This window comes from Fusarium poae, chromosome 1 (genome assembly GCF_019609905.1).
Source record: "Fusarium poae strain DAOMC 252244 chromosome 1, whole genome shotgun sequence".
NCBI classification, from domain to species: Eukaryota; Fungi; Ascomycota; class Sordariomycetes; order Hypocreales; family Nectriaceae; genus Fusarium; species Fusarium poae.
In genome coordinates, this window is record NC_058399.1 from 11,517,341 (window position 1) to 11,529,699 (window position 12,359).

The 12,359-nt window shown below is 45.1% G+C and overlaps 4 protein-coding genes across 4 annotated transcripts; all 4 read left to right on the forward strand.

The window, feature by feature from the left end:
* Positions 1 to 1,955: 1,955 nt before the first annotated feature.
* On the forward strand, positions 1,956 to 2,915 carry FPOAC1_003745 (uncharacterized protein; the record flags this gene model as incomplete). Its single annotated transcript, XM_044848300.1, has 1 exon — positions 1,956 to 2,915. The coding sequence occupies one exon, from the start codon at positions 1,956 to 1,958 to the stop codon at positions 2,913 to 2,915; it is 960 nt and encodes a 319-aa protein (XP_044714216.1).
* A 647-nt stretch (positions 2,916 to 3,562) lies between these two features.
* On the forward strand, positions 3,563 to 8,538 carry FPOAC1_003746 (uncharacterized protein; the record flags this gene model as incomplete). The annotated part of the gene is made up of 6 exons (XM_044848301.1): positions 3,563 to 3,719; positions 3,789 to 4,057; positions 4,114 to 4,238; positions 4,301 to 4,634; positions 4,696 to 6,387; positions 6,436 to 8,538. 6 exons carry the CDS (start codon positions 3,563 to 3,565, stop codon positions 8,536 to 8,538), a joined length of 4,680 nt encoding a protein of 1,559 aa, XP_044714217.1.
* An 831-nt stretch (positions 8,539 to 9,369) lies between these two features.
* FPOAC1_003747 (uncharacterized protein) lies at positions 9,370 to 10,220 on the forward strand (the record flags this gene model as incomplete). The annotated part of the gene is made up of 2 exons (XM_044848302.1): positions 9,370 to 9,929; positions 9,983 to 10,220. 2 exons carry the CDS (start codon positions 9,370 to 9,372, stop codon positions 10,218 to 10,220), a joined length of 798 nt encoding a protein of 265 aa, XP_044714218.1.
* Positions 10,221 to 10,746: 526 nt separating this feature from the next.
* On the forward strand, positions 10,747 to 11,798 carry FPOAC1_003748 (uncharacterized protein; the record flags this gene model as incomplete). The annotated part of the gene is made up of 2 exons (XM_044848303.1): positions 10,747 to 11,007; positions 11,061 to 11,798. 2 exons carry the CDS (start codon positions 10,747 to 10,749, stop codon positions 11,796 to 11,798), a joined length of 999 nt encoding a protein of 332 aa, XP_044714219.1.
* Between the last annotated feature and the right edge of the window lie 561 nt (positions 11,799 to 12,359).

Below are 12,359 nucleotides of genomic sequence, written 5' to 3' on the forward strand. Positions count from 1 at the left end.
GATTAGAATGGGATGATAGATTGGTTGGCATGGTTTATCCACACACTTCTCTTCTTTGTGTTTCTCTTTTGTTTAGACTATAGTTGCAATGTTTGATTCTTAGACTGAACGGTATTTATCCGGACAATGACCACACATCTGTACCAAGTGAATTCGCTGCTACAGTCATTCTTCCGTCATGAGATTTTGTTGGAGCAAGTGACAACTGGCGATAAGACCGGTTATTAGATAACTAGCTGATTAGATAGGCTCGGACCGAAGCTAATCCGAGCAGGGATAGCTCTGTTGGCCGCGATCATCTTGTTAATAGCAGGAAAATTCCGCTTCTTAGATAGAAAAACAAGGCTCACTAAATACCTCAAAATTCATGCTCAATACGGTGCAAATAGCTGGTCATTACAGATTTGTAGTGCAAGTCTCTGAAACGGTCGTTGGCGATCATTGCTGCGGACAGTCGGGATAACTCGATCCGGTGTATCTTATCAAATATCTAATCGATAGACTTATCTTGAGAGAAATGCGGGGTAGGCCAATTTAACCTCTGTCGCTTATCTAGATCCCTTCAAAAACTAACTACCTTGAGAATAACCTCTGATCCATTCATTACTCGATAACCCAATTGTGGAACTATAACGCTTGTAACGCCTACTTCCCTCCCCGATATCATGGCTAAACAACAGGAAAATTCAAATGCCGTGATCGACTATCCAAAATGGGCATCAGATTGTTCAACTTGCAAAGACATTTGGCATCACTTTGTAGATCCTGCGTCTGCACCAGAAGTGAATCTTGGGACCTACGAAGACGCCCTCTCAACTACCTGTCCGAATCATAAACCCCTGATACAGAGGTTTATTGATTATGTTCGATCTTGGGGCGAGGAGCTCGAAGAATTCATTAATGGTGACCTTGGGTTCCAGAAAGGAAGTGACCACGACGGCACAGCTATCTTCGAATCCATATCCCATTATGGCTACCAGTGGCGATTGGCATTGGTGAACAAAAAAGAAGTTCCTAACCATCCTGGTAAAGGGCGCATACTGCACACGGACTGGGTTGATACCGAAATTGCAAAACAATGGAAGCACAGGTGTCTTCTTTCTCATGGAGCTGAATGTGAAAACCCTTTCAAGGTCTCGCGTGCCCGACCCGCTTGGCTAGTCGACGTGTAAGATCGATGTATCGTCCCAGGTGGTAATTGTGACAGTTATGTGGCGATAAGCTACACTTACGGTAATTATACGCAACCAAACATCTCTGCAGAGGACTTTACGAGGCTACAAACACCGTTTGCTTTGGATTCTTTAGAGTTCTCGCGCTATGTTTCACCAATCATTCGCCATGCTATTCATTTGACTTCAAGCATTGATGAGCGGTACCTGTGGGCTGACGCACTTTGCGTCACTCATCATGACCCTGAAGCGGCGTCCGAGCAGTTGGCGGCAATGGGAACTATCTATGCAAGCGCCATTGTGACCATTATCGCTACAGATGGTGATTCCATGTCTGGAATCACTGGTCTGAAGGGTACCTCTGACTCTCGAGGAATTTCACAAGATGTCATTCCGTTTGGTGATGAAACACTCATTGTACGATGGGGGTCTAGGCGAAATAATGAGAAATGTCAATTCTATTTCGAGAGAGGTTGGACATTTCAAGAATATGAACTGTCTAGGAGAAAGATTTTCCTTGCAGATTACAAGATACGCTGGTCTTGTGCATGCAGTATCTGGCATGAGGATTCAACTCTGTTCAGCGAACTTGATCGTAAATTCAGTCATGACTGGGACATCCTAATGGCTGGATTTCCAGATGATCGGCGCCTTTCTCTGTATGTTATGAAATATAATCGTAGGTCATTGACCTTTGAGGAAGACGCTTTAGCAGCCATTTCAGGTTTATTATCAGTTTTCAGTAGATCTTTCGAAGGAGGTTTTCTTTATGGAATCCCAGAAATGTTTTTCGAGCATAGTCTGGGCTGGCGACACCCATGGTGGCTGGAAGAGGGTCTTCGACATCGGGTCACATCAGGAAGGCCCGCCGAAAATCGATTTGCATTCTCTGGCCTTCCTTCGTGGTCGTGGCTAGGTTGGAAAGGCCGTGTCAGCTTGCGGTACCAGACAGCAATTCAGATTCGTTCCCATCGGCTGGAATATGCTTTTCCTGGAGAGTGCCGCAACCAAATTGAAGAGGCTTTTCCCATCACGGAGTGGTATACCAGCGAATCCATATCCGACCCACCAGAGCGAAGACGAAGAATCCAGTCAACTTGGTACAAGGACAGAGATAGCTTGAAGGATTTCACCAAACCGATGCCTTTTGGGTGGTCCCGTCGAGACATTGGCACAGCAACATCATCTCAAAGCGATCCCCGTCCCCGTCCTGATGGTTGCGAGAAATTTGTCTTTCAGCATGAAGCCATTTCGGAGATGGATGGGATACCAGTAGAGCGGTACTACCCTTTTCCAGTCAACGAGATAACAGCATCAACACCTCCTTCCATGCCAGTACAGACACAATATCTATTCTGTGAGACGTTTCAAGCAACACTGTCAGGATATCAACAAGATATTAACAAGTCGAAATATCCATACCACTATGAAGCGAAGCTCTGCAATGAACTTGGAAAGGTGGTTGGGAAATTGGACTTGGTAAATGAGGAGTCGATGGACCAGTTGTCACAGGTTGTAGACACAACAACGGAAATCGGGTTGGAAGTCGATGTGGTCGCTATATGCAAACTGAAAAGATACACAAAGAAGGATTCGGATTCGCCTCAAACTACAAAAGACCTGTATCTTATACTCTGGGTCGAATGGAAGGACGGTATCGCATACCGACTATCGAGCGGAGAGGTCGTGGCTTCGGAATGGGAGAAGTTGGATTTGAAGAAGATTTCGCTGGTACTTGGGTAGTTAGTATATCAAGGATCAAGAACACGGGAACTAACATAGAAGTCGTTGGTCCTACATATTTGTTGCCCCCACTACAATGTGATTGCGGATTGTCATTATGATAGAGTAAAGTTCTTATTGTGATACAAGGTTTCTGATCTTATAATTGATATCTATACCGGTACTTAGCCGTGAAAGTAAGTAGTCAAATAATCAGATAGCTCTGTAGACACTAGAATCGCAGTTATCACAGACCAAGTAAGTCTATTCCTGCCAAACAGTTTGAATAGTGACATAAACATAACGAAATGGTAAAGGTTAACACAAAATAAATTTTGTTGAGCCATATGTCTGAGAGACCAATATTGCTATGTAGTGGCCTCAAAGTTGATGTGATTTACTGCTGCATGTGGACGAGCCAAGACATGCACCCTTCGTGGCTGATCCTGATTGGTACCCTTGTTCATTATTCCATCCCGTGGACGTGCGGGGTTGATCATGCAGATTCTGTTTTTTCTTCTTTTATATTTGTATTGTCTAGAATCAAATTCGCATCCAAAAGATTCAGTATTATATTTACGTACAGTGATTACACGGTGACTCATTTATGGTTCGAGACCTCGCGACGTTGGACTACCACAAATCTGAAATTTCTAGCTTACAAAGCGATGGAAGACGACGAGGCAACCAAGAATGTGGGCGAGGACGAGAACCCGTTCAGTCTAGCAAATCTCTGGACCAAGGCTTATACCAAAGTCCAAGAGAATGAAGAATACTCTGAACACCTTGCCGAGTTTGAAGAGCATTTACAACAGGCAAATGACAGTATGTATATCCCAATCGTTTATCAAATGTGAGAATATTGAGTGCTGGGAGAAGTCTGACGTATGGCAGACCAAATTGAATCAGGCTCAGTAACGACTTCCTTTTCTTCTGGAGGTCTAGCACGACTCAAATACATCCAAATGCTAGCCCAGAATAAACTTGAAGTAGTTGATGAGGCTCGCACGTCCTTCTTTGTACGGGGAAAGAGAATTGTTGTCAGAGAAGCTATCCAAAAGGCCATTCAGCAGGTTACACAGTTCAAACCTATTATCAGCGGAGCGGTTTCAGCTGAGCCTCATGCTGCCCTAGCATGGGCTTGTGTGCTGGGTGTTTTACCCGTAAGTGTATCTGCTATTTGAGTCATCGCTCTTCCGTACTGAGCCATTACTCCTAGATTTTAGAGAGTATGTTCCAACAAGACGAAGACGCGGCAGATGGATTCAATAATATCGTTTTTATCCTGGTTCGGTACCAGCATCTTCTTCAAACAGTTGTGTCACGTGATTTTACCAAATCAAGGTAGGTGTTTCGTTTGAGACAAGACCACAATCCAAGTCAAGGCGAAGTTCTGACATTTTCAGCCAAGGTGAAGAAACCTTCCAACTCTTCTCGAATCTCGAATCTCAACTTGTGTCGTTCTATGAACATATTTACTTATACCAGATTCAATTTGTTCGGCAATGTCAGAAGAGCAAATGGCGCCGAAATATGGGCAACATGTTAAGTCCCAAGGATTGGAAAGAGAAGTGGAAGACGATTGACTCTATTCGAGACCTGATCGATACGAGTATCCGAGATCGAGTCAGCGCTAGGACATTGGATTCATGGGAAGCAATGAGCTCGATTGAGAAGGGGACCGAGAACGTCTTGAAAACAGTTGAGGAGATTCAAGACGTGCAAAGAGCTGCTCATGAGGTAAGCAAAACTCATGTTCCGGCTACAATCATCAATCATATTAACATACGTGACCACGCAGTGGGAACTATTGAAATCTCTACAAACTGCTTCCAATGCCACATTTGACTCGAACGATGTCCAGGGCGCTCAGAGTTATTGTCTTGAGGGAACCCAGCATAGTATATTGGACAAAATTCAAGAATGGGTTGAAAACCCTGGGGGCGAAATGATCTTCTGGCTTCACGGAATGGCGGGAACGGGAAAGTCAAGTGTCGCTTTGACGGCAGCAAATGCCTTGAAAGAAGGGAAACCATTCACAGAAATCAATCCACCACCTCGAAATGCAACTCTCGGCGCAAGTTTTTTCTTCAGGCAAGGCGACGCAACCAGGAACAGCACCCGAGCTTTCTTCCAAACATTGGCGAGGGACCTAGCAGATGTTTCGCCGACCTTTAAAACGCTCATAGCCACGGCTATCGAAAACAATCCAACTATTGCAACAAAGGCTCCGCAGCAGCAGCTCGAGAACCTTATAGTCAACCCTCTCTCCATCCTTGATGACAAAAGCTTTCTTCCAATACATTTGATTGTTGTGGTTGACGCTCTAGACGAATGTATCGAAAGACGGGAAGCCGAGGATCTAGTCCGTATGTTATCTGTACGACTGAAAAGCCTCCTCCGTGTGCAGCTGCGTTTCCTCATCACTAGTAGGAGCGAGAACCATCTTACTAGAGCTTTCGGACAACTACCTCATGATGTGTGTCTCTCAGTGGTTCTCGAAAAGATCAAACGGCGTGTGAGAGAGGATGGAAGGCTGGACGATATTACATTGTACTTTGAGAAAACAATTGCGACTATTTCGGAGAGACATGGCGTCGAACCCAGCGTGATCGATGATACTACCATCAAAAGCCTGAGCAAAAAGTCCGATGGCCTTTTCATCTATGCAGCTACTATATGTCGCTTCTTAGATGCCGAAGATTTCGATTTCGACGAGGCCAGACAAGAACGCCTGGAGTTGATCTTACAAAACAGTAAGGACAATGACGAATCAGCCACCGATGACTCCGAGATCGATGAATGGGAAGTAGATTCTCCCCAGAATCATGTCGATGAGATTTATTGCAAGGTCTTGTCTTTCCCAGATCGCGAAAAGATGTCTCCAGCCATGAAGAAAAAGACTTACAAAGATATGGGAATAGTCTTTGGTTTTCTCGTGATTTTCTTGGAACCCGTCTCTATATCTTCACTCAAGGTCTTCCTCCCACAGATATCAAAATCTCTCGACAAGCTTTTGAGCAAGGTTCGCGCTATAGTCGTTGTTCCGCCTGATGAAAGATCGCCGCTCAAATTGATCCATTTATCATTTCGCGACTTTATCTTGAGCAAGAAAAGATCTAAGCGACTCAAGTTTCACGTTGATGAGAACGAGATACACGAACTTGTTCTTACCCGGTGCCTTGACATTATGTCATCCGAACTTCGTCAAGATATTTGCAATCTGGTTCGGCCTGGAACTCTTGATTCAGAGATACCACCCGATACATTGGAAGCGGGAATTCCGCAACATTTACGCTACACATGCAAGTACTGGGTGAACCATCTATCTAATCTTGGACGAGAACGTCAAAGGGACGTTTGGTTGCTAAAGGGTGGAAAGATTCATGGTTTTCTCCAGCAACATTTTCTACATTGGCTCGAGGTGATGAGTCTGATCCATGAAGGCCCAGCAGCAATTCTCATCGTGAATCAGTTACAGACCTTGAGTGAGGTAAGTAATTCCTTGACACCCAAGTAGCCAGTGGCTCATATTTTCCAGGAGTCGGATGCACTAGAGCTTTCGTTGTTGGCCTACGATATGAAACGCTTCATCCTCAGCAACAGATGGATTGTTGATCACGCACCATTGCAAATTTATGTGTCGGCCGTGCTTTTCAGCCCTACTGACATTACAATACGACCCCTGCTTGATTCTTACATGCCTCCTTGGATACAGCAACCGCCGAAGAATGGAAATCGCTGGACCCATGAAGTTTGCGTTCTAAGCGGACACACAAACAATACCACTGCTATGTCCTTTTCTCCTACTGGCAACCTGTTAGCTTCGTCAACTGTAGATGGGACAACAATTCTATGGGACTACGTGACAGGCACTGAGCTTTCCAGACTTGAAGGCGATGGGTGGGTTGTGTGCGTTAGCGTTTCCTGGGATGGGAAGTTCGTCGCACTAGGCTTTGAAGAAGAGAATACCGTTGTTGTAAGGGACATTTTGAGCGGAAGTAGAGTTCTACTGCAAGATCACGAGCAACCGGTGAGGTTCACAATCTTCTCACCTAAGGATAATAACATCTTGGTCTCAGTATTTTCAATATGCGATGAGCAAACCTTGACAATATGGGACGTTAAATCCCGCCGCACAAAGCACATGGTGACCATCCCGGGTTGCTTCATGAAGCAAATTCAATTTACAGAAGATGGAGAGTTTCTCATCATACCAGCAGATGACAGTATTACCATATGGAACGTCGATAGTGGTCAGTCCGCTCAGAGACTCAATGGTTCCCCTGCGACTATCGTCAATGGGGTGACAATTCCTGTGGAGTTCGAGACCTTGATAGAATGGGAAAGAGTTGCTAAAAAAGACAGCGACGAGAAATCCATCTCCAACGGCGACAAACTTTTGTCTATTAGTTTTGTAGATCGCTCAACAGGAAATACGACCGTACGATATTTCTACAAGGAATCCATCCTGCATATCTCGCGCGTGCCACTAGGAGGAAACTCCGCACTGATTAGAACCGGGAGCGGCTGCATCGAGTTACTTGGTACGAGGTCATGGTCAAGAGTCAGACAATTTTACGTCAAACCCAACCTTCGCGTGTTCGCAATCCAGAAAGACGGCAAATTGATGGCTTCACTAGGTAGTGGAGATTATGACATCAGGCTTTACGATATACGACAGAACACGACGGGAAATCAATTAGCACAGAGACATTCTCAAAAAAATTGGAAATTGCGCTTTTCTACGGATCTCAGTTTAATTGCCGCCAACGACTATGGAAATACTGAGTTATACGATTCCACTGGTAGTCTTGTTTCTCTACCTATCGATGAAGTGCCTCAGATCGACTTCGCCTCCGATGGCGATATGAATTGCATTCTGAACACCAGGACTAGTAACCTCGAAGTGTGGAACCGGCTATCTATGGAGAGACTCTGGTGCAAGCCGGCCGAGAAAAACATGTTCAAAGGGCCTTGCAAGTTTTCTCCAGACAAGAACGTGTTGATATACAAATGTACGTTCGGAGATATACTGAGGGAAGTGTCATACAAGATCGTTTATTTAAATACTGGGAAGGAAGAGTCGATGGTTAAGTGGGATTGTCTAGTTTTCCATCCTGAAAGTCACCTGCTTGCTATAAAGCTTCTATTCTCCAGAGAGATCGACATCAGAAAGACTGATTCCTTGGAATTACTGCACAAATTCAAAATTCCCTCCCAAACTAATCTGGGCATGGCCTTTTCGAAAAGCGGAACGTTTGCTGCGACATGGCAAATGGGTCCGGAACCGGATGTCCGGTTCTGGGACATCAGATCAGGAAGTGAGATTGGGCAGTATTCTGTGGCCGGCAGAATCACTGATCTGTCTATGCACGAAGATGATTATCTAGTGTGTGAACAAGGCCGACTACCTGTCCTCTCGTCCGTACCAGATGAAGAACGAAAGGACGCAGGGAACCATGTACAAGATCTGCTTTACGTGGGATCGCAGTGGGTATATCATGGACTAGAGAGGATCATATGGCTTCCTCCAACCTTGAGATCCGATGCCTCCATTTTGAGAGGCAACACGCTGGCTATCCCTTTTGATGGGGGTATAAAGGTTATTAAGTTTCACCTTGATAAATTGCCAGGACGATAAGGAGGGGACATGTAAGGGTTGTTGAACGGATATGATGGAGACTACAGTAATTGCTCTGTACTTAAAACAATCTATCATTTCTGATCAATAGTATTTTCTTGGGTGTTTATATACCGTAATCTGTCAAATCTAAGGATATTCTCTACATTAAACTGGTTCTGGGTTGGTTAATGAGGCTGATATAAATAAGCCGCCGCTAATGCAGCCTTACTCAAACTCTCTAACCTTGTTTTATTATTTCCGGAAGTTGAAAAGCTACTGGATTCAACCAATGACTAGATCTAAACACTGCCAGTTATCTCGATATATGCCTCTTTAATACCTTGGCGTACGCCAATCCATCGTAGCAGCCAAGCAACTCGGCAGAACGGCAATAACGTCGTAGGCCAAGGTGAGTTAATGTGGGCCAAGGTAAGCCAAGCATGGCACCAGTGCTACGCAAGGGAGCTTTTATTCCGTCCATAACTGGGTTCAACGCGTCAGTATTCAACGAATTTACTATCCATAAACAGGATAATTCTTCAAGTCGCGTGGCTGAAGGTTTCCCCTACCGTCATCTGGCATTGCAGTGTTGTACTGCGTAAATGAGTGGTTGTGGGTGCGTCGATCCCTTCAATGACTCGGATGACGCTATATGTGTGTAATAAGCTTGTACTGTTGTCATGACGTTTTATGGTACTCACAATTGAAAATCGTCATTGTTGAACTTATCAAGTTTCATGTAATTTGCTGTAGATTCCATATCCTGCAAGTTCTATATATCTGGCTTCCTCAACCACTCTTTGTTTTGCAATACCAAGCCATTCATCTCATCTGATCAACTCATTCAACATGGCATACCACGACAACACCACGGCGCGCAACGACTATGGCACCACTTATCAGCCCGAGCGCGAAACCGGTCTTTTGACTCGCTGGGTTCCAGAGAAGCTCAAACACTCTGGCCTCTATCGTTGGTTCCTCCGCTTGACTCACATTGGACAATTCCTCTCGTCTATAATCTCCCTCGGACTCTTCTCTGCTCGTCTCCGCAAAGTCTACAAGATTGTCAACGTCATTAAGACCCGACGAGGTGTCAGTGCCGCATTCAGCGCGGTCGAAGGCATCCTCGCTGCCGCTGCGCTATACACCCTCATTGGCATGATCCTCTCTTTGCTTCTCAAAGGTGGTGGTCCTAGATGGCTTCGCTGGCTTTGGGTCCTTCTCGACATTGCTTTCGTCGGAGCTTTCATTGCCGTTTCTGTTCTCACACGTCCCAATGGAGGTCCTGCTGGTCCAAGACACTGCTACGACACTCGGGGTGTGCAGGGCGTTTTTGGGAACAGCTCCGACACCACAGATGACAGCTGCAACTTGCCCTGGGGAACATTCATCTTGGCCATTTTCAGCACGTAAGTAACAGTCTCGACTGTATTCATGACACATACGCTAACATTGCTCGCAGTCTTTTCCATGCTGTCACTGCAGCCTTCCACGAAGTCCGTGAGCGCCGCAAGGAACACCACGTCGAGAAATACCCTGCCCAAGACCCTTGCGAGCAGCCAAGCCATGTTGGACAGACTCATGTTCCTCAAACTCATGCTGGCCAGACTCACGTTCCCCAGACTCATGCTCAGCCAGGTTATGCCCCACAAGGACATGTCCAGGAAGGTCATGTCGGCAACAACAGAGTGGCGTACTAAGCACTTTTCTTACCCTAGACCAAAGACCTGTAACTGTATAATACCCCTATAATTAAAGCACAATAATAAAACGCGAATGAGAAGAATTTTATGAAAACCTGAAAATCCATAGTATGAAAATGGATATTTTTAAAACTTTTTACTTCAAAGAACTTGGTGATATTTATACAACTGATGACACATTAATCTTTCAAGCTTGACAATTCCTTCCAGCATAGCTTTGTGCAACTATTTATAACTGCTAGCCTAGTATCCACTAATTTGGATGGACCTATGAGGGCTGAGACTCGAAGAAATAGCATCCCTGCTCTGCTGAGTCAGGATTTAGAAAAAAATAGATCAGATGCCAAGCTTCATCCCTTTAAATATCGCAATCGATACGTCTGAAACGAGTTTCAGGGGCCATTAGCCACATTTGTCATAACAACGATATCCTGAAAGAGCACCTCTTGACCATACATTCTTGCCCTTTTCTATATTTGAACTGCTCGCAACCTGGACTGTTATATATAGAAACTCAGCCAGCATGAGGCTTTTCAGACTGAGTGACGGGGTGGTTGAAATGCCCGAAAAGGATAGTGCAACACGTGCCTTCAGATCAACAGATACACAGACGGCGAGGACTGCAATTCTCCACCTGACGCCCAGTTCAGCAAATGAAACGATGCGCTTCTATTCTCACAAGAACGCCTATGCTTCTTTTGTAGTCTGGGCTGGGTCCTTCCTGTTCTTCGACGGCAGTAAAACAGAACAATTGCACCATAGAGACTTCATTTTTATACCACCAGTAAGGGTGTTCTGATTGCATACTGGAGACTGAAAAGTTAATTGATCCGCCAGGGAACATTCTATGGCTATCGGCCACTATCACCTGATTCAGAATTGCTAGTTGTCACTACTCTCGAAGATCCAGCCGCCCTGCTGGAAGCGATAAACGACGATCAAGATGCAGCTTCTCGACACTCAACAAAAAATGAAAATCCTCACCCAGAAGAGATTGATCTCGTTGATGGGTATCGTCTTTTAGATTCGACGAAGCCCATAGAACAGGAGGAAGCTGCTGTCTCAACATATCTACGCCCATACTCTCTGAATACCGCCACATGTCCGCGGTGGATATTCGGCGGCGCAGTAACACGGCCTCTTGTGAGACAGTCTCAGTGCGAAGGCAAATTCTCCATCTCAGTCATGGAGTCTTCCCATGTGCACAAGGTCAAGCCATTTCTTGATCACTGGCTAAGCTTCACAAGAGTTGATCATTGCTTTTGCGTCATTGAAGGGACATTGTTGACAAAACTAAAAGGCCAGACTGACTGGACAGAACTGCGAAAAGGTCAAGCCATACTCATTCCGGCAAGGCAATCTTTCACCGCCGATGTCGGGAGTGAGTTTCTGAAAATTCTTGTTATTACGAATGGTATTGGCATCGATGAGCTGGTCTGTAGGGCTGGACAAGGATATGGATCTACAGCACTACCAGAAACGGTCAACAGGTGGGATACTTGGGATGAAATTCGTTTGAGGTCCGCGTGCTCTGAAGTTGGTGCTCTCCTCGACTACTCATCTAATACCGACTGAAATAGAGAGGTGAATCTCACTTGGATATTCGCTGAGTATGAAGAGCATGGTGTCGGACAAGCAATACAGGAGTTGTGACCAGTCGTTCTTGAAACCCGCCTTTACATGTACCTCGAATTTGAGCATGTCGACTGATGGATTGTGGCTGTTGGTTTGAGCCCTGCCAGGATTATAAATAGACACAAGCTTAATCGCCCTGGCAGGCACTAAGACTCGTTAGGTCTAGTACAAGTTATGCGACAATGTTACAATTGGATACAACTTGTGGGGAACCGTTGCCACTAACCTCTGTGGAAAATGACCGATTACAGGGTAACTGTCACGACGAATCAATATCACCCACCACCTGGTAAGAGATGTTTCCTACCTGTAGTATTAACTCCTAAGTATAAACAAGTTTATTCCCAAGTAATAGTTACATAGCTCACAGAAGCAAGAGTCATATATCAAGCAAACTCAGTCAAACCAGACAAAGACATCATTCAGCATCGATTGATTGCATTTGAGGGCCTAGGCCGGTGATCCCATGTCCATCACCATGAAGAATCCAGAAAGACAAAA